Source organism: Nycticebus coucang, chromosome 5 (genome assembly GCF_027406575.1).
Source record: "Nycticebus coucang isolate mNycCou1 chromosome 5, mNycCou1.pri, whole genome shotgun sequence".
Classification (NCBI taxonomy): Eukaryota; Metazoa; Chordata; class Mammalia; order Primates; family Lorisidae; genus Nycticebus; species Nycticebus coucang.
The window spans coordinates 125,441,425-125,467,741 of NC_069784.1; the positions used below are offsets into that span (position 1 = coordinate 125,441,425).

General features: G+C 39.8%; 1 protein-coding gene across 2 annotated transcripts in view; it reads right to left on the reverse strand.

The window, feature by feature from the left end:
* Window positions 1-26,317, reverse strand: part of LATS1 (large tumor suppressor kinase 1) — a 54,996-nt gene that overhangs the window by 15,092 nt on the left and 13,587 nt on the right. For both annotated transcript variants that reach the window (XM_053591586.1, XM_053591587.1), the window contains exons 2-4: window positions 23,076-23,566; window positions 13,089-13,236; window positions 1,316-2,829 (exon numbers count right to left, since the gene is read on the reverse strand). In XM_053591586.1, coding sequence (XP_053447561.1) covers window positions 1,316-2,829; window positions 13,089-13,236; window positions 23,076-23,426 — 2,013 coding nt within the window. In that variant the 5' untranslated portion in view covers window positions 23,427-23,566. The remainder of the gene's footprint in view (window positions 1-1,315; window positions 2,830-13,088; window positions 13,237-23,075; window positions 23,567-26,317) is intronic.

Genomic DNA, 26,317 nt, shown 5'->3' on the forward strand with positions numbered 1-26,317 from the left:
GCAAAATCTTTTAAGAAGGTTGCCACGCCAGACTTAGTACAGAACTGTTTCTCTTAAAATCTTACTTGCCTACACAGTAATGGAGGCTACAGAAGTCAGCAAAGCTTCCAACACCATAAAAGTTTAAATCAGCTATTAGTGAAAGTGAAGAGGAAAAAGGAAAAATAAACTAAGAAAATACATACAGATAGACTTTAGTAAGAAATCCTAAAAACTAAAATTTGGATAAGTCATAGAGATTATCATGGTATTTCTCATCTAACAAAAATCAATTTATAGCAAGAATAGTAATACCATAAAATCTTATTTGGAAAAATCATATTAAAAGATAGGCTTTTTTTGGGTGGCGCCTGTGGCTCAGTGAGTGGGGCGCCGGCCCCATATGCCGAGGGTGGCGGGTTCAAACCCAGCCCCGGCCAAACTGCAACAAAAAAATAGCCAGGCGTTGTGGCGGGCGCCTGTAGTCCCAGCTACTCGGGAGGCTGAGGCAGGAGAATCGTGTAAGCCCAGGAGTTGGAGGTTGCTGTGGGCCGTGTGACGCCACGGCACTCTACCGAGGGCGGTACAGTGAGACTCTGACTCTACAAAAAAAAAAAAAAAAAAAAAAAGATAGGCTTTTTAAGTATGTAAAGAAGTTTAATCATAAATTTAAGCCCCTTGCATGCTGAGTGATAGATGTAAGAATAGGAGTCAAATCTTTGAATTCTAAGTACATAATAAAAGTGATAATCATAATGTTACCATATCTAGAGAAGAGATCTATGTTGAATCACAACATAGATTAAAGTGAATGTTTACTTACTTTAATCTCCTTTTTAGTACAGTTTGACTAACGTCAGCACATTTTTCTCCAGTACATTATAAAAATGAAATTAGAAAGGGGAAATAACTGAAGGGAGAACTCCTCTGACACTTTCTAATAAGACCTATGTGATAAAATTCAAAACTTACTACAAGTAAAAAGAAATGTTTCATAAGCCTATCAAGAGATAGGACTCAGATATTCTTAGATTATCCTAAAATGTGGTAAGATAATGTGTAAAACCCAGAAAACAACCCTTTCTCCAACTTCCATATAAAGGGATTATGTATATATAAATTATACACTGTAAATTATATTTATCTTCATTTAGATAAGAACTTTATTATAGGAAATTCTGAGTAAATTTTGAAATACTGAAGTATTTATCAGTTTTAAATTCTGTAATGGATAATATATTTAACTATAAGAAAAATACTGTAGTACAATATTTGAAAATAAATACAAAGCAAACAGATAATGAAGTATAAAAATGGACATTTTAAAAGATTTTACCCGCATCATTTCATTCTCTAATTGTTTTTTACGATGTAGACGTTGTTGATGAGATTTGAGTACATTTTCTACGTGCTGCTCCATAAAGAATTTAAACGCCTGAGGTGAATAACTTTGAATACGGGATTCTCTTCGCTCTTCATCTTTCTTGTTTTTCCTAACAGTGATAGGTGAAGTTGTAATCTGTTTCTTTTCTTTGTCCCCACTGTCAACATTTTCATAATTTTTTTCACCCTCATCATCCTTGGCCAAGCTAGGCTGATCCTCTTTGCTAGATTTATTTACTGATTCATATGGGGCAACAGATGGGTTCTGGTGTAGGAGATGTTTTGGATAAGGTGGTGGTGGACCTTGATAGTTTGGAGCTTCAGCAACAGGTGGTATAGCAGTCATATTTGAAGTGGTACCCTCAGGAAAAGGACTGGGTTGAACAGTTTGAGTTGGCTGTGGTATCCAAGAAGGGTGGGTAGGTGCCAATGCAGTCTGTAGCTCTGGTTTTAAAACACGCATGCTTTTTACAGGCTGTTGAATAGGAGCTGGTGTGATTGCAGTGACAGTTGTAGCTGAAGGCTGAGAATTAGCAGGGTGATTTGTTCTACTTCCTAAAGGGTTATTAAAAGAATTTGACCTCACTGGTATGTTAGATTGCCATGTAGGGATTTCATGCCCACTGCTTGGGGATGACTGGGCTGGAGCAGAAGATGACTGTGGCCAATTTGTTGGCAGTCCAGGTATATTAATGTTATACAGTTCCATGTTATGACTATTTCTGTTTGGCACCATCATAGATTGAGGAACATTTCCATTTGTGTATGATGAAGGAGCAGCAGATCCCCCCGTTTGTAGAGCAGAAGGGCTTTGTCCATTAGTTTGGGTCAGAGGATATGGAGGGGGTGGCTGCCGATTCACAGTGCCAGCAGGGACAACATTTTGATGTATCATAAACTCAGTTTGACCACTGCCATTCTGAATTCCAGGTCTCCCTGGTGGAAAGTTAAACTTGCTAGAACTCTGCATAATGATTGGTTGTCTGCCAACAGGAACAGAATTGATTCCTCTCTGTCCCTGATTAGGAGGGTTCATGGGTGAAGGGTTAAGAGGGGGTGGAGGATAGCCTTCCTGCCATGCCCCAGGTGGAACAGGAGAAATTCGGGAGATTACATACTCCATATTCCCAGAATAGCGTTTTGTTTGAGAGTTTGGTTCCCATGAAGGGGGAGGTGGAGTTGTGCCTCTTGGAGGGGGAGTCTGGCCCCTTGGAGGTGGTGGAGGAGTGACACTCCTTACTTGAGGTGGTGGTGGTGGGTTTACTCTCTGTCCATTGTTAGGATGAGGCTGAGCAAATGCCGTTATACCAGATCCAGACAAAGGTCTTCCTACATCAGTCTGCGAGTTGGGACTTTCAGAATGATAGGGCACACTTTCTCCTAGTGGTGGGCCATGTCTCTGAGGAACTAAGGATTCTTTAGAACCTTTCCAGCTTTGTTTGCGGTTAACTGATTGTTGAACACTCCCTATAGTCATAAAAGAGGGAAAAAAAAACAAACATGTTTTTAATCTCTTTGTTTTTGAAAAACTTAGCTGAGAATTCTGAAACTACTAAATAACGCTGAATTCTAAGAATCATAAAAATATGGCCAGGCACAATGGCTCATGCCTGTAATCCTAGCAACTCTGGAGGCCGAGGTGGAGTTCGAGCTCAGGAGTTTGAGTCCAGCCTAAGCAAGAGGGAGACCTCATCTCTACTAAAAATAAAAAGATTAGCAGGCCATTGTGACAGGCACCTATAGTCCCAGTTACTCGGGAGGCTGAGGTAGGAGAATTGCTTGAACCCAGGAGTGGAGGTTGCTGTGAGCTAGGCTGAGGCCATGGCATTGTAGCCTGGGTAACAGACTAAGATTCTATCTCAAAAAAAAATAAGAAAAAATTATCATGGTTTGTCACTGTATGTCAATACTGTATGAAAGTATTTATTTAATCAGTTCCTCTACTGATAAGACATTTAGGGTGTTTCAGACTTATAGTTTACGAACAAAATAAGCAGCAATGAACAATTTTGTATGGATATAATTTCATATATATGCAAAGTGTATCTGTAGACAAATTATTAGAGGTGGCATTATTGAGCCAAAGGGTGTGTTCATTTATAATTTTTATAGATATAATACTAATTTTTTTTTTTTTTTTTTTTTGTAGAGACAGAGTCTCACTGTACTGCCCTTGGGTAGAGTGCCGTGGCATCACAGGACTCACAGCAACCTCTAACTCTTGAGCTTACGCGATTCTCTTGCTTCAGCCTCCAGAGCAGCTGGGACTACAAGCGCCCGCCACAACGCCCGGCTATTTTTTTTTTTTTTGTTGTTGTTGCAGTTTGGCCGGGGCTGGGTTTGAACCCGCCACCCTCGGCATATGGGGCCGGCGCCCTACTCACTGAGCCACAGGCGCCGCCCGATATAATACTAATTTTAAAATATATTTTAATATACCTTTCTTCTTTTTTTGAGACAAGAGTCTCAAGCTGTCACCCTGGGTAGAGTGCCATGAAGTCACAGCAACCTCCAACTCTTGGGCTTAAGCGATTCTCTTGCCTCAGCCTCCCAAGTAGCTGGGATTACAGACACCTGCCACAACACCCAGCTATTTTTTTTTGTTGCAGTTGTCATTGTTGTTTGTTAGCTGCCTGGGCCAGGCTTGAACCCACCAGCTCTGGTGTATATGGCCAGCGCCTTACCCACTGAGCTATGGGCCTCACCTTAATATGGCTTTTAAAACAGAAAAAGATCTAATAAGTAATAATTAGCTGAATGCTAAATAAAATACAGATTTTACAGTGTCCATCTTTAACAATTTTCTAAATAACTAAAACCAGCAAGAATATCCAATACCAAAAAAAAAAAAATACTTAAAATAGAATAGTCTTGCCACTTAGGAAAATATAGCATACATTTTAAAAATACATGGTATAAAAGACTATGCAAATATACATGTCTAGAAGAACTAAAGATTTCAAAATTGAAGATGAAACCATATAATCATTTGAAAAAAGTGAACATTGAATACTGGGTTACCTTTTAGAAATGTCTTCCCAAGCATGACAAAGGTAGAGATTTAAATACATAAAACATGTATTACTATTTTTTTTTTTTTTTTGAGACAGAGCCTCAAGCAGTCACCCTGGGTAGAGTACTGTGACATCACAGCTCACAGCAACCTCAAATTCCTGGGCTAAAGTGATTCTCTTGCCTCAGCCTCCCAATTAGGTGGGACTACAGGCGCCCGCCACAACGCCCAGCTGTTTTTTGGTTGGAGTTGTCATTGTTATTTGGCAGGCCCAGGCTGGATTTGAACCTGCCAGCTCTGGTGTATGTGACTGGCATCTCAGCCGACTGAGCTACAGGCACCGAGCCATGTATCAACATTAAAACCAAAACAAAATAAGAAACACCCATAAATTTGAAAGGTCAACATCATCTTAGGCAAAAATATATTTAATAATAAGTATGAGAAAAAAGTGGTCAATGTTAAAAATGTACACTTTAACACACTCTCTTTCTTCTGGGCAGCATTTGGGGGTCTGTGACTTCAGGGAAAATCATCATTCCAGGCAAGTCAGACAAGTCCTCTGGCCACCAGCTCAGTCTCATGTTCTTCAGAGGACCTGCTGAGACTAAACATCCCATGTCACTCACCCAGCTTTTATAGAATAAGCCCATGCTTGCTGTGCTGCCCCTTACCCAGAGCCCTTCATGTTCTCTCATTTCCCAAACCTTTCCTCTATCCTCTCTAGACCAGTGCTGTTACACAACCAGCAAATGCTTCTGTATTACTAACTTCTGCTCCAAGCCTAATTGTCACCTCCTAAAAGCTGATTTTCTTCTGCTGGTAGTATTTTCCTTTCAGCCCTTTGAAATTAAGGTTTTCTTTAAAAATAAACTGGGCCAAAAGATAGGGTTCTACTATTTATGCTTTCAGATCCTTACTATTCCTCTGAAAAAGCCAGCTCCTTGAAGTTCATGCCATCTAGAAGGCCACACTCCGGTCTACTTGCCCTTTCTCATTCACCAACAACTCTGGCATTTAGTCTCCAAATCCTGCCATCATCTCGTGACCTCAACATCCACATGGAAGAACCATCCACTGCCCTCAGCTCTTAGATTGACCTCTCTGCTTCCTCAAAATAACACTCTGAAGATCATATTTGAAATTTTGATATCACCCATATCTGCTCTTCTTTCAGAATCATTAAGGCTTAAACACTCAGACACAGCTCCCTTTCCTATACTTTTGTTTATTCCTAGGGCAAAAGTTCTTCAACCTTATCAAGATCTCCAAGATTAATTCCCTATTTCATTAGTCCTCCTCTTTCTCTATGACACACATTGTCCAATTTAAATCCATGCTCCACCACGTCTTTCTTCCCTTCATATTCCTTTTCTCTTCTCCTTCTTTCTATTCATCATAACATATTTATTTAGTATCCACTACATGCCAGGTACTGCTCGCAGCAACCCAAATACACTGGTGAACTACTGAACATCCCAGGCCCCAAGAAACCTACATTCTTGGGGGAGGAGCCAGACAACAAGTAACTTCAGCATGTGATGAATGCTTTAAGAATGAAACATGAATGGTGTCAAAAGAGAGAGATTAGAGTAACAGGAGGATAAAAGGGAATGAGATTCAGTGGTCAGAAAGGTTCCTCTGAGCTGACATATGAGGTTAAAAGGCTGGGTTAAGCTTCTGAGGTGGGAGCTGCTTATTTTCCAAGAACAAAAAGAAACTCAGCAATGCTGGAGAGCAGTCAATGTAGGGAATAGTGGTAGTAGATGGGATCTGAGAAGTAGTGAAGCTACAGACAGGAATTTGGAAGGACTGAGAAGCCAATGAAGGCAGAGGTGGGTATGGTCTGACTAAGGATTTACATTATCCTTTCAGCAATATTATCTGTCTTTTTTAATTTTTTTTGAGACAGAGTCTCACTATGTTGCCCTGGGTAGAGTGCTGTGACATCACAGCTCACAGCAACGTGATTCTCTTGCCCCAGCCTCCCAAGTAGCTGGGACTACAAGCGCCTGCCACAACATTCGGCTATTTTTTGTTGTTGTTGTAGTTGTCATTGTTGTTTAGCAGGCCTGGGCTCGGTTTGAACCTGCCAGTCCTGGTGTATGTGACTGGCACCCTAACCACTGAGCTACAGGCGCCAAGTCAATATTATCTGTCTTATCTTGCACTTATTTAGTAAAACTCTGGTCATAAGTAATTCCAATTTTTTTTTCCAAGCCTGTAAGAACATAATGTAATGGATGAATCGAATGTACTATAAATTCATGATCAGCATCCTCAAATGGCCTCAGCACCACTAGTAAATGCCTTTCTTTCTTTGATTTCCATGACTGTCAGTCCTCAGTCTCCTCAAAGTGTCTGCCCTATTCCTCACTCATCACTCTTAGCAAGTGATTCAATTTAGTACTTCAGTGAAAACAAAACATCAGAGATTAACTTCTTTACTGTGTGCTGTGGCTTACACCTATAACCTCAACTACCCAGAAGGCTGAGGTGGGAAGATCACCCAAGCCCAGAAGTTCCAGACAGCACCGAACTATGATCACATCACTACACTCCAGCCTGGGCAACACAGCGAGACCTTGTCTGTGACTGAAAGAAACCCTTTTCCTCATCTTCTCTACATAACCTAGTATCTGCTGCTGATAAAGACAGCTATTCCTTTATCTAAGGGCTAACAATTCTTCATCCTATGCTTTGAATCTTCTTTTCCCTTGGTTTCTCAGGAACCTTCTCCCTTGAGTATTTACTTTTATACTTTTTTTTTTTTTTTTTTGAGACAGAATCTTACTTGGTCACCCTTGGTAGAGTTCCGCAGCATCTTAGCTCACAGCAATCTCAAACTCTATGGCTCAAGTGATCCTCTTGCCTCAGCCTCCCAAGTAGCTGTGACTAGTAGGTGCCCGCCACAATGCAGTTATTTTTAGAGACAGGGTTTTGCTCTGGCTCAGGCTGGTCTCGAATGTGCGAGCTGAAGCAATCCACCCGCCTTGGCCTCCGAAGTACTGTGATTACAGGCGTGAGCCATCGCACCTGGCTATTTTTATACTCTTAACTGTGGTCTTCCAATTATTTTTAAATAGATTTCTTTCCTTTGAAAAAAAAAAGACTCACTCTATTCTCATATATAGACCTCCCCACCTCAAAGTATTATCTGGTCTGGTGCTGGTCCACAAACTAGTGTTCTATGAAATAAGTATGAAAGCTGAGCAAGAACTGAGAAACTTTTATGGAAATTTGACATCAAGTAAGCCTAATGTTTGTTTAATATAATAATAAAATGCATAAATATATTAGTATGTCACTTTAAATTTTGATTTTCTAATAATTTATTAGAAAATAAATTATTTCTGTGTTCTTTTAAATTATTAATGCATTATGAATTGGAAAAATTTTTAAAAACTCTAAAAGATCTTCACCACAATGGTTTGTTTGCTAGAGTCCTTACTCTTCACAGAAAAACTTCTCAAAGAAATTATACTGGCATGGTCTGTTTTTTGAAATTATCTTTTACTTTTTTTAATAAATATTATTTGTCTATTTTTTGAGACTTTGGAAAAAAAATAGTAAGTTAACTGATGACTCCATACCGACCATCATAGTCAAAGCATTCTATAATAGACATACTCTTATCTGACAATGTGAATGTTACTTTCTTTGCATTATTATTATTGCTTAATATTTCAATGCAGCAATCGTCTGATTTCTTTTCTGAATGTATTTATTGTCGTTCGTTCTTTATGAAGTTTTTGTTTCTAGTCCTTATCTTTTTTTTTTTTTTTTTTGGTTTTTGGACGGGGCTGGGTTTGAACCCGCCACCTCTGGCATATGGGACCGGCGCCCTACTCCTTGAGCCACAGGCGCTGCCCTCTAGTCCTTATCTTAAACATTGTTATTGTTATTAAATTTCAAGCCTTTTTAATTCTGTGAAGGCAAAAGTGGAAACCTAATAAACACACGTATATGTAAAAAAAAAAAAGAAAAAAAGAAATTATACTGTGTTCTTTACTACTTCTCATCCCATTTAGCTGTCAACTCACTCAAATCTGAATTATGCTCTCATGGCTGAATAGAAACAAGTTACCCCATTTATTATGGGCCAAATTGCAAACCACACCAAATCCTTATATTGAACTTTTAACTCCCTACTGCCACAAAATGTGACTATATTTGGTAATTAAGGTTAAATGAGATCATTAAGGTGAGTCCTAATGCAATATAATATTTGTACTCTGAGATGCAGCCCAGACACGTGCACATGCAGAGGGACAGCCTTGGGACACAGAAAGAAGGTAACCATGTACAAGCCAAAAGATGCCACAAAAGAAACCAGACTTGCCAGTAACTTAATCTTGGGCTTCTACCCTCCAAAACTTTGACAAAATAAATGTCTATTGTTTTTTTTTTTTTTTTTTGTAGAGACAGAGTTTCACTTTATTGCCCTCGGTGGTGTCACACAGCTCACAGCAACCTCCAACTCCTGGGCTTAGGAGATTCTCCTGCCTCAGCCTCCCGAGTAGCTGGGACTACAGGCGCCCGCCACAACGCCCGGCTATTTTTTTGTTGCAGTTTGGCCGGGACTGGGCTTGAACCCGCCACCCTCGGCATATGGGGCCAGCGCCCAGCTCACTGAGCCACAGGCGCCGCCCTAAATGTCTATTGTTTAAGCCACCCATTCTGGTATTTTGTTTTGGCAACCCTGGCAAATTAATACACCATACCACTAAAGTCAACAAGATATTTTCTAGTTCTCATCGTGGTCAATCTGTTTTTTTTAGCAGTAGTTGGCATTTTGACCCTTCCCTCCCCTTCTTGAGACATTCTCTTTCCTTGGTTTCTAAGACACTAAAAACCTTACTGCTTTTCTTCTTCCTTTTTTAGCAAATTTTTCTATCTCATTTGCAGGTTTATCCTCTCCTACAAACTTTAAATAATAGGTTTGGTTGCAGGCCATCTTATCATTTTTATCTATGTTATCTCCCTTACGTGACCTATGTCATATACATGGCTTACACATACATCTCCCGATCTTTACTTAGTATCTTCCTCCACTTAGATAATTCAGTGAACTTAAGTCTTTTGTCCAAAATTGGACTTATGGTCTTTTCAACTAAATCTTGTCCTCTCTTTTTTTTTTCTTTTTGTAGAGACAGAGTCTCACTTTTTATGGCCCTCGGTAGAGTGCCGTGGCCTCACACAGCTCACAGCAACCTCCAACTCCTGGGCTTAAGCGATTCTCTTGCCTCAGCCTCCCGAGTAGCTGGGACTACAGGCACCCGCCACAACGCCCGGCTGTTTTTTTGTTGCAGTTCGGCCAGGGCCGGGTTTGAACCCGTCACCCTCGGTATATGGGGCCGGCGCCCTACCGACTGAGCCACAGGCGCCGCCCAATCTTGTCCTCTCTTAACATTCCCTTTCTTAATGTAGGGTGTTACCATTCATCTGTTTTTCTAAGACAGATATCTGAGAGTCATCCTTCTCCATCATTGTCCCCCATATGTAATCAATTTACCAAGTCTTTACCAATTTTACTGCTCCCATTCCTCATAATTCATTCACTTTTCTCCATATTCTTGGCCCAAATTACCTTCCTTTCCCACTACTCTATCTCCTATCAAGCCCGTCCCCACAACCTCCGTTCTTCCTCTCCACTGTCATCCACTGCAGATATCTTTCTGCACCACACATCTAATAAAGTGTGTGGTGAAACACCTCCTTAACTTCCCACTATTCTTAGGGTAGAAATCAAACAAGTCATGTACAGTCAGGCCCCTATGGACTTCTCCAGGACATCTCATATCTTATTTTCAGTGCTCTCGCCACTTTAATTTCTTTGTGGCATTAAAACCTGCCAAAGGAGCCACACCTAGGAACACTCTTCTTCATGAAATTCAACCCCCTTAACTCCTGTATTTCCTCAGGTATCAGCTCTATTATTAGTTTCTAGGAAGGTTTTCTCTCATCTTCTTGATTAGGTTAAAAACTCTTTCTTGGGTGGCACCCACAGCTCAGTGGGTAGGGCACCGGCTACATACACCAAGGGTGGTGGGTTTGAGCGCGGTCTGGGCCCGTCCCCGGGCTAAACAACAATGACAACTCCAACAAAAGATAGCCGGGTGTTGTAGTGGGCGCCTGTAGTCCCAGCTACTTTAGAAGGCTGAGGCAAGAGACTTGCTTAAGCCCAAGAGTTGGAGGTTGCTGTGAGCTGTGATGCGACAGCACTCTACTCTGAGGGTGACAAAGTGAGACTCTGTCTCTAAAAACAAATGCACACACATACAAAAAAAAAAAAACCCTTTCTTATATGAATCCACAGTACCATGTAGCTCTTCCTTCTTCATTCACACTCATATAGCTGTAATTCTGCATGTATCTGTGTGATTATTTGTTCTCCCTTATCAGGATGTAAGTTTCACAAAAGGGCAGGAACTTAACCCAATGGCAAGCAAAGTGCCTTAAAAGAGTGGCTGGCCATGGGCGGTGCCTATGGCTCAAAGGCAGGGCACTGGCCCCACATGCCAGAGGTGGCGGGTTCAAACCCAGCCCTGGCCAAAAACTGCAAAAAAAAAAAAAAAAAAAAAAAAAAAAAAGAGTGGCTGGCCAATAAAAATATATTAAATGAAAAGAATAAGACCCTCTTAAAAATCATTTTAAAAAAACCCTTAAGACTAGCAAAAAATTAAAATGGCAATTAAAAAACAACCAATAGGCTCGGTGCTCATAACAGTGGTTATGATGCCAGCCACATGCACCTAGGATGGCGGGTTTTAACCTGGCCAGGTCAGCTAAACAATGACAACTGCAACAAAAAAATGGCCGGGTGTTGTGGCAGGTGCCTGTAGTCCCAGCTACTTAGGAGGCTGAGGCAAGAGAATCGCTTAAGCCCAAGAGTTTGAAGTTGCTGTGAGCTGTGATACCCCAACACTCTACCAAGGGTGACACAGTGAGACTCTGTCTCAAAAAAAAAAACAAAACCCAAAACCAATAAACAAATGTTCAATCTCACTAGTGATTAGGGAAATATAAATGTAAATAAGATAGTATTTCCAAATAACAATAAAATACTTCGGCATTGTGGCGGGCACCTGTAGTCCCAGCTACTTGTGAGGCTAAGGCAAAAGAATCGCATAAGCCCTAGAGTTTGAGGTTGCTGTGAGCTATGACACCACAGCACTCTACTGAGGGCAACATAGGAAGACTCTATCTCAAAAAAAAAAAAAAAAAAAGATAGTATTTCCACAGCCATTAAATAGACAAAAATAATGATTTCAGGCTTTAAAAATAAAGGTATTTTTGGCTCGGTGCCTGTGGCTCAAGCAGCTAAGGTGCCAGCCATATACACCTGAGCTGGTGGGTTCAAATCCAGCCCAGGCCTGCCAAACAACAATGACGGTTGCAACCAAAAAACTGCCGAGCATTTTGGCAGGTGCCTGTAGTCCCAGCTACTTGGGAGGCAGAGGCAGAAGAATCATTTGAGCCCAGTAGTTGGAGGTTGCCGTGAGCTGTGATGTCATGGCACTCTACCCAGGGCGACAGCTTAAGGCTCTGTCTCAAAAAAATAAAATTAAAGGTATTCTCAAAGTAAACTGAGAATATACATTGGTATCACCTTTCTGGATAGCAATATTTATGAAAAACCTTCCTTTTTTGTGTTTTTTGTTAATTTTTGAAACAGGGTCTCCCTCTCATCTAGGCTACAATGCAGTGTCATCGTCATCATAGCTCACTATAGCCTCAAACTCCTGCGCACGAGCTTTCCTCCTGCCTCAGTCTCCTGAGTAGTCAGGACTACAGGTACCTGCCATCACACCTAGCTAATTTTTCTATTTTCGTGGAGGCGAGGTCTCACTCTTACTTAGGCTGATCTCGAACTCCTGGCCACAAGTGATCCTCCTGCCTCAGCAGGCTTCCAAAGTGCTAGGATTAAAGGCATGAGCAACTGCTCCTAGCAAACAAAAAAACCTTACAACTTTATAAGTCTTCTAGAACTTACTTTTAGGTATGTACACGTACAAAGATTTAGCTGTAAGAGTAATTTCTGTAGTGCTCTCTATAATGACAAATAAAAGACAGAAACAAGGCAAATGTCCGAAAAGGGAGACTGGATATTAAGTATGTAATAAATCTATTTTAATGTGGCTATTAAAATTATTTTGTAAAACATTCTATAACAAGGAAAGTTATGCAGGGTATATTAAGTGAATAAAGTTAAGTTTTAGTATTATCTTATTTTTTGCTTAAGCAAGTATCAAAACACACATATGGAAACCTACTCAGGTTTCCCACAGGAAAAAAGACTAGGAAACAAAACATACTAAAATACTGTAGTTATCAACAGAGGTGTTTTCTTTTTGTTTGCTTTCTAAATAGCCTATGATTTTCATAAAATGAAAAGATATAAAAAGGAAAAAAGTAGTTTGAATGATGGCATTTACAGGGAAAAAAAAGATATATTTCGGCTATAGCATAATCAATCATGTAGTTTGCAACCTAGACTGCTGCTTATGAGAATTACCTATTATTAACATTTAAATGTGAGGTCGCCATCTTCAAATTCATTTTGGTATAACACTACAATGTTATCCTAATTTGAAACTTTCATTTACTGGGATGATTTTAACAATTTCAAAGATCAAAGATTTGACATACTTAATTATTTTAATACTATATAATAGAAGAAGAGACTAGAAAAAAATGTTTGATTAATCACCTGGCTTCATGCTGGCATTAATAGGTCTGGCAGCTGCTGTAGCCATCTGTTCCCATCGAGGATCTTGATAACTCATTTTACTAATGAATTCAATTGCTGCTTCTATACTTCTGTTATTAGTTTTCTGAAGAGCTTGTATAACCATGTCCTGATACAAAGTTTAAAAAAAAGAAACAAAATTTAAATTTTATAATTAATACCAGGAAAAGAACCTGGAGTTCCATTAGAGAAATTCATAATTATGAAGAACAGGGCCCCCACTATATTATTGTTTTGTCTTGTAACTAGTAAAAAAAAAAAAACATTTCAAATTACTAAAGAAAACAAACCTTGAAATTTTTTAAGTGTTTCTTTAATATTTTCACGTTTATGTAACATTACTATTTCCTCCTAGGAATAAATTCTTCCATACAGTATAATCATTGCCAATATGATCCTGCTATTTCTCATTCTTAATTTTATCTTTAGGTAAACAGAGACTATCCGATTGTTTAAAAGTATCAATAAAATATTAGAAACTTTTCTATCATTTAAGCATTCAATTAAGCACTTTTGCCATTGTGTATACTAGCAAAAGAACTATGTAGTTCTGGTTCTATTCCTCTTAGAGTTTTCATTTTCAGGTAACTACATTTACAGAGATGCAAATAAATGGTAGAAGAAAATACCTAGACTAAATATGACCATGTGATGGAAGACTTTACAAGGCTAGATAGTAAAGTCTTGATGATGGAAAACTGAGGACTTGAAGTCAGACACATCTGAATTTGAGTTATAGCACCTCTACTTTAGAACTCTAAAAACTTTGACATGTTATTTAATATTTCTGAGCCTTGGTTTCTTCTATTGTAATAAACTCACATGGTTGATGTGAGGATTAAATAAGAAAATATATAAAGTGGGCTCGGTGCCTGTAGCTCAAGAGGCTAAGGCGCCAGCCACAGACAGATTCAAATTCAGCCGGAGCTTGCCATACAACAATGACAACTACAACCAAAAAACAACCAGGTGTTGTGGCAGGTGTCTGCAGTCCCAGCTCCTTGGGAGGCTGAGAATTGCTTAAGCCCAGGAGCTGGAGGTTGCTGTGAGCTGTGATGCCACAGCACTCTACCCAGGGTGACAGCTTGAGGCTCTGTCTCAAAAAAAAGAAAAAGAAAACAAATAAAGCACTAAGCATAGTGCCTGGAGCTCAAAAGTTGGTTGTCCTCTTCAACTCCTTTCCTTTATGTTATACATAAACATAAATTACACACTATCATGCAGAAAGCATACTGACAAGCATTTTTTAAGAGGTAAGCAACTACTTACTTATCCTAGAAAATGTAGTATTTTCAAGTGACATTTTTAAATGACAAATGACTTAGTAAGACTAATAGGTATGAAGTGACTGGAGATGAACCTGAGACCAATCAACAAAAGTTTGTAGTAGAAACTTGGGTATCTAAGACCTATGTCCCTTTCTTGGAAAAAGTTACTGACTTTGTTGGAAGCAGCAAAGGTTTCTGGAAAATTTTTGGTATGCCTGACTTAGGTACTCCTCCTTCCTGCACCCAGTTTCCTAGGCAATAGATATGACAGCTGTGCTAGAGCATGTTACCACCAGGAAGTAAAATTCAAAAGACTTGTAAGAGTCATAGGCTCTGACATTTTTAACATGCTGAGCCAATGATAGTTGTAGAAACTGAATCACTATCTTGTGTAAAGTAGTATTATTTGGATTTTTGTTAAAAGCAACCAAACTCAATCCCTACTTGATACAAAGGTGATCACATTTTACTCCAATAAAACTTGCCAAATTTGCAACAAGACACAAGGTAATCAGTAAGTCTCCCTCTATGTACAAATTACTGATTTGAAAATACAAATCACTCAAAAGTAAAATTCATCAGGGAGAGCTAAATTTTAAAACTGCTTAAGCCAAATGAAATATATCTGTATTTATGCTATTATCACATGTCAATGCCACCTCAGATGGCAGGAAATTGGGAGGGATCAAGATGGCGAACCAGAAGGATGCTGAGCTCTCCTAGAATGACAGGGGAAAGAGAGAACCCAGCATTACCTGGTCCAGGGACATTACCCAGAGTCATAGCTCAGAGAGCACAGTGAGGAGGTAGTGAACTCGATACAGTGGTGGAAATCTGATGAATTAGGCAAGTGATTCTGACTGGCTGGCTGCAGTCAACTGCCTCTCAACCCCAGAGGTCCAAGATGGGAGGAAGCCTATCCAGAGTTTTCAGTAGTTGGGAGAAGCTGCAATTGAGCGGAAACCTTGGAAGAGTGGGTGGACTCAAACAGTGTACAGCAACCAGATTTGAATGCCGGTTAGAGTGGATTTGCCATAGGTTTGGTGGCTAGTGAGTCAGCCATACTGAGAAGGTCTCAGCAGCCAGGGAGCTGCCTTTGTGGGAAGGTTGTGAGAAGGTCTTAGCAGGGGCCTAAAGCATGGCCGTCTGAATTCCCCCAGCCAGGATCAGAACTCCACTCCTGGGACAGGCTGAGGGACTCACAAACCCCACAGGAACTGGAATCAGGGGGCACTGTGAGACCTGCTCCTGAACGATTCTTGTGAGGTTTAAGATCCCAGCACAGCAGGGTCTGAATGCTGAGGAAACAATCAACAATCACCCAAGGCAACTAAGGCGGGAATAAGGACCATAGAGGTTACTGGCTGTGCTGTCTCCCCCAAAAAACCACAGCACCACCTGGTGTCCAGGCAACATATTGCAATATACTGTCATCAACAGCAAGAACTTCTGTTTCAAAGGAAGCAGTGAGAAGGAAAAAGGAGGACAAAGATGTAAACAACAAGAAGGAACACATGAGGAGGAACCAACAGAAAAATTCAGGCAACATGAAAACCAAAACAGAGCAATTCCCCTAAGGGACCATGAGGCAACTACTGCAGAAGACTCCACCTATAAAGAATTAATGGACTTGGGGCGGCACCTGTGGCTCAGTGAGTAGGCCACTGGCCCCATATGCCGAGGGTGGCAGGTTCAAACCCAACCCCGGCCAAACTGCAAACAAACAAAAAAAAAATAGCCAGGCGTTGTGGCGGGCGCCTGTAGTCCCAGCTACTCGGGAGGCTGAGGCAAGAGAATCGCTTAAGCCCAGGAGTTGGGAAGTTGCTGTGAGCTGTGTGAGGCCACAGCACTCTACCGAGGGCCATAAAGTGAGACTCTGTCTCTACAAAAAAAAAAAAAACAAAGCCAGGGGGTATCACTCTACCTGACTTTCTGCTATACTACAAGGCCATAGTGATCAAAACAGCATGGTATTGGCATAAAAACAGAGACACTGATACTTGGAACCGAACAGAAAAACAAGCGATGAAACTAACATCTTTCTTACTTTTTTTTTTTTTTTTGCAGTTTTTGGCCGGGACTGGGTTTGAACCCGCCACCTCCAGCATATGGGGCCGGCGCCCTACTCCGTTGAGCCACAGGCGTCACCCGAAACTAACATCTTATAGCCATCTGATCTTCAATATACCAAATAAGAACATACACTGGAGGAAAGAATCCCTATTCAATAAATGGTGCTGGGGGAATTAGATAACTACATGTAAAAGACTGATACTGGACCCACACCTCTCACCACTTACAAAAATTGACTCAAGATGGATAAAAGATTTACACCTAAGGCATGAAACAATAAAAATCCTCAAAGAAAGTGTGGAGAAAAAACTTCAAGATATTGGCCTAGGGAAAGATGTTACAAAGAAGACTTTTGTGGCAACTGCAACGAGGACAAAAATAAACAAATGGGACTTAAACTGAAAAGCTTCCATACAACTAAGGAAACCACCACCACAGCAAACAAACAACCTTCAGAATGGGAAAAGATATTTGCATATTATCAATTGGACAAAAGCTTGATAACTATAATCTAAAGAGAACTCAAATTAATCAATAAAAAAAGACCCAACAATACCATATACCACTGGGCAAGATGCATAGAACCTTCTGGGAAGAAGACAGACGAATGGCTAACAAACATATAAAAAAAATGCTCACTGTCCCTGATCATCAGAAAAATTCAAATCAAAACTACCCTGAGATATCACCCAACCCCAGTGAGAATAGCCCACATTACAATGTCTCAAAGCTGCAGATGCTGGCATGGATGTGGAGAGAAGGGAACACTTTTACACTGCTGGTGGGACTGCAAACTAGTATGACCTTTTTGGAAGGAAGTATGGAGAATCCTCAAAGAACTCAAATTAGACTTCCCATTTGATCCTGCAATCCGTTACTAGGCATCTATCCAGAAGAAAAAAAAAATCCTTTTATCATAAGGATATTTGCACTAGTCTGTTTACTGCAGCTCAACTTACAATCGCCAAAATGTGGAAACAGCCTAAATGCCCACCAAGCCAGAAATGAATTAACAAGCTGTGGCATATGTATACCATGGAATACTTGTCAGCCTTTAAAAGAGATGGAGACTTTACATCTTTTTTATTAACCTGGATGGAGGTGGAACACCTTCTTAGTAAAGCATGACAAGAATGGAGAAGCAAGAATCCAATGTACTCGATTCAAATATGAAGGCAGAAGATGAGCTAATACAATGGGGTGGGGGAGTTAGGGAAGTGAGCAAGTGGCTAGAGGGGAGGAGGGTAGAGGATGGGGGGGTCACAGTGTATAGCACACCTTTTGGGGGCAGGATACAATTATAAGAAGAACTTTATCTAACAAATGCAATCAGTGTAACCTAACTCTTTATACCCTCAATGAATCCCAAATGATAAAAAACAATAAAAAGAAAGAAAGAGAAGAAATTGGAACCCAGTATCCTTCTCCAGTATTGAGGGAATCACATTCTTGTTAAATGCACTGGAATTTCAGCCTCTGATTTTGGTGACTATTATGCTGGCTTCTAATTTTTTTTTTTTAGAGAGAAGCAAACAGGGAGACTGTGGCTGATTATTACTAAGCAAACAACAGAGGACAGTGACTGATGATTATCATTACTGTTATTTTTAGGTAGACCTGCACTTTCACAGAGTTTTACGCCCTTACTACAGTTCTCACCTTGCACCCCTTTATTGATTTGTAAAGGTCAGTTTTAATCCCTCCCTGGGCTTTTACCCAATCTCATTCCCGATGTGTGGGCAAATGAGAAGGGAAAGGGCAGACAACCAATCTGGCTGCTTCTTCCTAACAAGGGGCATACCTGGGGTTAAACCCAGTGTGAAAGGAAAGAAGTTGTTTTGCAGATGCCTGCAAGTCTTCACAGGTGCTGAGGTTTGCATGAGAACATTTACAGCCTTAGCAGAGTACTTAAGTGAAATAGTGGACTACAAGATAGAAAATAAGCCCTAGGATAAGGAGTGAGAATCCCAGCTTCAAGGGTCCCTGGAGGACTGAACCAAAGTTCTGGAGAATCCAAGTGAATAATGCTAAAAAACAACCAGGTGTGGAGTCACTAGTAGAGCCCTGTTGTAGCTACACAGCTTGCTGGGAATTTTTTTTCTATTCAGGTTTCAACTTCTTTTGAGCTACAGCAGATAGTGTTTAACATTCCACAGACTTCTCCTTGTTTAGCCAACAGTAAATCTAATGCTGTCTGGTTATCTAGGAACACATGGGCTAGTGAACTGAGGGATCTTTGTTGATTGCTAAGACTTTTTGCAGTTTCTTCTGTGATCAGTCCTAGAGCCACAAACAGATTTCTTTTTTTTTTTTTTTTGTAGAGACAGAGTCTCACTTTACCGCCTTCAGTAGAGTGCCATGATGTCACAGGACTCACAGCAATCTCTAGCTCTTGGGCTTCAGCGATTCTCCTGCCTCAGCCTCCTGAGCAACTGGGACTACAGGCGCCCGCCACAGTGCCCAGCTATTTTTTGGTTGCAGTTCAGCCAGGGCTGGGTTTGAACCCGCCACCCTCGGTATATGGGGCCGGCACCCTACTCACTGAACAACAGGCGCCACCCCACAAACAGATTTCTAATGTCTCTGTTGCCATATACTCTGTAGACAGGGACTAGTATTCCCAGCAAGCTATTCTATCAGGTGTCCTGGTATCTTCCTGGCGACCCTTTCTTAAGAGGTCTATGGGAAACTCTTCTGCAGACTTGCAGTCAGAAAAGAACTGAAGATTCGGTCCAAATTGTAGGCAAATATCAACAACTCAAAAACAGTTGGCAAGGCCAGAATCTAGTAACGGGTGGACTACGCTTGCTTATTTTTAAAACATATTTATTCTCTCTCTAATACTATTTTTATTAAAGATGAATCATAATGGTATCAATTTGCTTGCCAAACTGGCTTATTTTTAATATTGCTGTCTTTTAAAATATTTGTTACATCTATAACAATGTCAACCAAGTGTTCTTATGTAGAGATGTTAGTGCCAGTATGAAAAAGAACAACCTCAAATTGGTAACCTTAAAAGTCATCTGTGATGCGTGGCACCTGTGGCTCAGTGAATAGGGTGCCAGCCCCATATACCGAGAGTGACAGGTTCAAACCCGGCCCCAGCCAAACTGCAACAAAAAAACAGTCGGGCGTTGTGGTGGGCGACTGTAGTCCCAGCTACTTGGGAGGCTGAGGCAAAAGAATCGCCTAAGCCCAAGAGCTGGAGGTTGCTGCAAGCTGTGAGACCACAGCACTCTACCAAGGGTGACAAAGTGGGACTCTGTCTCTAAAAAAAAAAAAAAAGTCATCTGTGATAAGAAAATATTATATCCACATTTTTATGTTTTTGTTTTTCATGCTTACAAACAAAAATACACTGCAGTGGTTGTATATGGATGTACTCCCAGGAAGTATTTAACATTTACTCCTATGAGGAAATTAATCTTGAAATATTTGAGCTTTTAATTTTGTAGAATCACCAGAAACAAATTATCAAAATAAAAAAATAAATAAATAAACTGCCTTGAACTTGGTGTAGTGAATAAAAGGATTAAGTTAGGGTTTATGAAATGATGAAAAGAATGACATGAAAGACAAGAATTTTGAAATACAAAGTTAGAATCTTGAACAATATAAATTCTACAGTATAGTGAGAAGCTATGAGAATGAGTGATTCAAGACTACAGAAGTAGACTGCCGTATTTTTTATATCACCAATGGTATAAATAATACCATACTTCATTATTTGAACAAATAAGGAATAATAAATGTCTAAATAATTTTAGTAAAGCAAGCATTAATATTAATAATGTCATCAAGTGACATTTTTTTTTTTTTTCCCCAGACAGAGTCTCTTTGTTTGTTTGCAGTTTTTGGCTGGGGCTGGGTTTGAACCCACCACCTCCGGCATATGGGGCTGGCGCCCTACTTCTTTGAGCCACAGGCACCACCCCAGACAGAGTCTCATTATGTCACCCCGGTAGAGTACTGTGGTGTCACAGCTCACAGCAACCTCCAACTCTTGGTCTCAAGTGATTCGTTTGCCTCAGCCTCCCAAGTAGCTGGGACTACAGGTGCCCGCCACAATGCCTGGCTATTTTTCAGTTGTAGTTGTCACTGTTGTTTGGTAGGCCCAGGCTGGGTTTGAACCCGCCAGCTCCACTGCATGTGGCTGGTGCCCTAGCCGCTGAGCTACAGGTGCTGAGTCAATAATTTTGAAATGTAAAGTTATAATAAAGCTATCATCTTTATAATGCAAAGTACTGACTGTTAGTATTACTGATAAAGAATAGGACATTAATCAATGCCTTAGATTTCTTAAAAATCTAAGAAAGAACTTTTAAGGTATAGCACTATAGTGACTGATGCGTTCACACATAGTAAGAGCTGCATAAATACATATCTACTAGATGACTTATCTGATACAACACACTAGTACTTCAAGGCCCTTATAGCTATGTGATTTTATAAATTCTTTTTCTTTAACAATATATAAAAGGAAAGAATAAGATTAATGGTTCTCTTTATTCTTTGCTTCTTGGCTAAGGGATTAGAAGAAGTGTTCTGGAGAATCTCCATTCAAACCATTTCCTTAATCTTCTACCTAGTAAACAGAAAAACATTATCCCAGATCCCTTTTTCTTCCTCTATTTTCTGGTGTAAATCCAATATTTTTAGAGCATTCTTAAAAAATGATAGGAAATATTAATCATTTAATATTAATGATTAAATATCTTGATGGGGAAAAAAAAAGGATTAAAAAGGGAAATTTACCACTAAACTAGAAGGGGAAAAGGTTTAGTCTTTCTGATTCTTTACCTATTTCTAAAGAAATCAGAAAGACTAAACCTTTTCCCCTTCTAGTTTAGTGGTAAATTTCCCTTTTTAAATCCTTTACTATAATGCACACTTCTTGTTTTTTACAATAAATACAGAGAGAGATCTGGAAATGTGGTCACCAAAATATTAAAAAGTATAAAGGAATCCTTTTTTTTTTTTAAGAGTCTCAAGTTGTTGCCCTAGGTAGAATGCTGTGGTGTCCTAGCTCACAGCAACCTCCAACTTGGGTTCAAGCAATCCTCTTGCCTCAGTTTTTCTATTTTAATAGAGATGGGGTCTTGCTTTTTGCTCAGGCTGGTCTCAAACTTGTGAGCTCAAGCAATCCACCTGCCTCAGCCTTCCAAAGTACTAGGATTACAGGCACTGTAATTATGAGCCACAGTGCCCGGCCAGAATAAAGGAATCTTACGGGTAGTTATCTTTGTGTAGAAGAGCTAAAGGTAATTTTCTTTTTCTCCTTTAAACTTATTTATTTATTTATTATTTTTTTTTTTTTGGCTTTTGGCCCAGGCTGGGTTTGAACCCGCCACCTCCGGCATATGGGACCAGCCCCCTACTCCTTGAGCCACAGGCACCGCCCTATTTATTTTTGAGACAGATCCTCAAGCTGTCACCCTGGGTAGAGTGCCATAGTGTCAAAGCTCACAGCAACCTCCAATTCTTGGGCTCAAAGCAATTCTCCTGCTTCTGCCTCCCAAGTAGCTGGGACTACAGGCACCTATCCCAACACCCGGCTATTTTTTGGTTGCAGCCGTCATTGTTGTTTGGCGGGCCCCAGCTGGATTTGAACCTGCCAGCTCAGGTGTATGTGTCTGGTGCCTTAGCCACTTGACCCACAGGCGCCGAGCCTATACTTTTTTATTTTTAACAGAATAGGTAATTTCTTTTATAATTAGGAAGTTACTATAATTTTAAAAATTTAAAAATGCAATTAACTCTGATTCACATTTTCATAGCCGATATTTTTCTAAAATGATTTCTGCTACCCAAAATATTTATGCTCAGAACGTATATTATCATAAGAAACAAACTGTATTAACTTAAACAAAATATTAAATATATATGCTATGAAAAAATTCAAAATGAGTTCTGAAGGTAAATATTAAATAAAGACATGGCATAGTTTACCTAAACTGAATTTCCTTACTTTTTGTGAACTTAAGATTTGGGTCTAGCCGGTTGTTGTGGCAGGTGCCTGTAGTCCCAGCTACTTGGAAGCCTGAGGCAAGAGAATCGCTTAAGCCCAAGAGTCTGAGGTTGCTTTGAGCTGTGACACCACAGCACTCTACCGAGGGTGACAAAGTGAGACTCTGTCTCTAAAAGAAAATAAATAAATAAAATTTTTAAAAAGTTTATAAAATACTTAGAAAAAAAAGATTTGGGCTGCTTAATCAATCTATGATTATATAATTCTTCTTTCTACCTACTATAAACTTAAACTTCATGTCCTGGCTCATATTTCACTCAAACAGATGTCTTTTCCCTACCCTCACCTGTGGCTTTCTTCAACTGCACTTCCACTTAGACTTCATGACCTTTTTAAATTCCAGAAACTCCAGAATTTAGTGATAGGTATCACAGAAGAAACTAAAGAAATAATAATTATTTTATTATAATAATTAATAGAATTGTAAACATAACATTCTTTGTGAATGGGGCACATAATTTGTACATACTGTTACATTTTCATTCTCACAAAACATTTCAGCATGAGTACAACTAAAAGTACTATGTAGTATAAAGTAAGAAGAATCCTTTCTTCTCTCTTTTTAAAAGTTCTTACCTCATCAAATCCAGCAGCCTGCAAGTCTTGAAGCATTTGTGGATTGACTTCTGAAGTACTCTGGGAGGAAGAACTTGTTTCATTTGCAAATGGTAGTAGGGAGTTTCGAATCTCCTGCAAGGCTTTATGATGAGTCCCAAATTTGGGTGGATTTCTGACTTGTCGAGTATCTTCAGTTGACATTTTGCTTATGTTATGCTCAGCCTTAGCAGCATCGGATGGTTTGGATAAATTCCTAAGGGATTCCCGAATTTCCTGCAACATTTGCCGGCTGCTGCCAGTGTAGTTACTGGCAGGAAAGGTCTTAGGCCTCATTTGTCTATATCCTTCCGGCTTTTCACTCCTCTTCATGAAAACATCTATATGTGTAACCCACACAAAGGAGTTCTGTAAACTACTTGAGAGATTCAGAGTTTCTTTTGAGCAAAAGTGAAAATGATCCTTTGAAGAAGTCCCCAGGAATATTAAAATTCCTTACAATCTAAATAACCCTATAAAAGAAAAAAATAAAAGTGATTAATTATAAAGTGATTAATAAAGCATTATTAACCATGTATTAAAGGAAAACCTCACTCATACAGGAACTAAGAGATTCAAGTTATAGTTTTAGCTCCCTTAAGGATTACTATAGGATCAGGACAAGTTCTTTTCCTAGCCTATAAAATGGATTTACCTCAAGTAAATCCTCAAGTAGTTAAGATGGTAAAAGAAAGAACTGAAGACTGCCTTAGTAGGCATATAAAGCACATACAAATGCAAGCAGCTACCAGTGAACAATACAACAAGCAACCTGTCATTGTCAACGCTACCGAGTGGCTCCAATTTGAGATTTTACAAATCAGACTTTTAATAAAAGATTTATCTGGAAGAAAGAGTATTGTTTGTTGCTTTAGAAAGATTTTGAAACCACTATTCCAGAAGACCCCTTTATGCTTCAAAGACAGATGCTTTGGTCCATTTCCCAAGCTGTGAACTGGGCCTCTAGAGACAATGAGCTTATCAACAATGGACTAGGGAAAGGCTAGGTCTCTAAGGTCAACTTATCCTATTTCTCACTTAATGCATGAATGTCTTCTATAACACTGGGAGAACAGTCATCTGAAGGCTGAAAGGGGGACTTTAAATGTCACCCACCTATAGGAAAATGACTAATTCAAGGAAGCCATTCCATTTGTAATCTTTAAGAAGTATTAGAAACGTTCTCCTTGTGTGGAGCTTCGTGAAATCCTATTCAGTGCCTACTGAGAGCCTGGCATGGTCCAGTGCTTGATGATTTTGCCTACCTTCTTACATAGAAGGCATAAGATGCTAATGCCTCTGTAAAGTAAGCTTGCTGTCTTTACTTTGTAGATGCAGAAACTAAAGTTCAAAGAGTTCGAGTAAACAGTGTGTAAATACTGCTGGATAAAAACATTGCTAATTATCATCTACTAGGAGCCTATTTCTAGTCTCAGTAAATGTAATTACTGTTCATGTTACATAAAGATATCTACAGATACAGATATATAAAAATTGCCTTACTGTCATTTAAGTCTCAGCCCTTTGTTACCTTCTTACTGGTCACTTAATTATCCTATTTATGTTCTTGATAGTACTTACCACTACCTTAAGTTATCTTACTTGGTTTTTTTTTTTTGAGACAGAGTCTCAAGTTGTCACCCTGGGTAGAGTGCCGTGGCGTCACAGTTCACAGCAACCTCAAACTCTTGGGCTTAGGCGATTCTCTTGCTTCAGCCTCCCAAGTAGCTGGGACCACAGGCGCCCGCCACAACATCCGGCTATTTTTTGGTTGTAGTTGTCATTGTTGTTTGGCAGGCCCAGGCTGGGTTCCAACCTGCCAGCTTCGTTTTATGTGGCTGGAGCCCTAGCCCCTGAGCTACAGGCACCGAGCCACTTGTTTACTTGTTAATCATCCATCCTCACTGAAATAAAAGTTCTGTGAAAGTAGAGAACCTGGTTTGTCTTGTGACCACTGTCTGCCTACCACCTATAACAAGACCTGGCACATAGTGGGTGCTTAATAAATAAATACACTGTGTACGTAGAACAAATGAAATAAACACATGCCTCCTAAATATCCGCAGTTACTTCATCCTTCCTTAACTCTAGTCATGCTCTTCAGGATACACTTTAATTCGTCAAAACCCTACAAGTGCTAGAAGAGCACGACACTTGTAATGGAAATATAACAATAAAAAATGGGATTCAAGTTTTGTTCTGTTAATTGTTAGCAATATGAACTTAGATATTTAATTATCTGAAATTGACTTCTGAGGCATAAAATGGCTAGAATTCTTTTTTTTTTTTTTGTAGAGACAGAGTTTCACTTTATCGCCCTCGGTAGAGTGCCGTGGCGTCACACAGCTCACAGCAACCTCCAACTCCTGGGCTTAGGCGATTCTCTTGACTCAGCCTCCCAAGTAGCTGGGAATACAGGCGCCCGCCACAACGCCCGGCTATTTTTTTTGTTGTTGTTGCAATTTGGCCGGGGCTGGGTTTGAACCCGTCACCCTAGGCATATGGGGCCAGCGCCCTACTCACTGAGCCACAGGTGCTGCCCAAAATGGCTAGAATTCTATCTACCTCAGGATGGAACAAGAATGAAAAGGAACAATGTAATACAGTTAAAGGAGTATACACACTACTATGTGAAGATATTTTATGTTCCTTGCAACATCATATACATATAACAGCAAAAGATGATATCATCTCTAGATGAGCATCAAAAGGATTGTTCAAGTAATTATTCACAGACATTTAAAAAAAACTGAGATTAATATGAGGGTACAAATGATTACGTTACATTGTGTTTCCAAGGGAAAGTTCAAGTTGTAGTGGAACCCTTCATCCTGGGGGGATGCTTAATACCTTTGCATTGTGCACTTTAGGTGAGAGCTTACCAATCTCCCTTCCTCCACCCCTCCATTTGAATATACTCGTGTTTTTCTCTACCTTGTGGGCATGTAATTGTTTTTCTATTGGTTTCATATTAGTATTGAGCATTATAGTGCATTTATAAAATATATGACTAAGTAAAAATAATAATATAGTTCTATCTGTATGTAAAGACATGAATGGATGCCCTTTTTTGTTTGTTTATTTGAGAGTCTCACTCCATCACCCTGGTTTGAGTACCATGGCATCATAGCTCACAGCAACCTCAAACTCTTGGGCTTGAGTAATCTTCTTCCCTCAGCCTTCCAAGAAGCTGGGACTACAGGCACCCACCACAACGTCCAGCT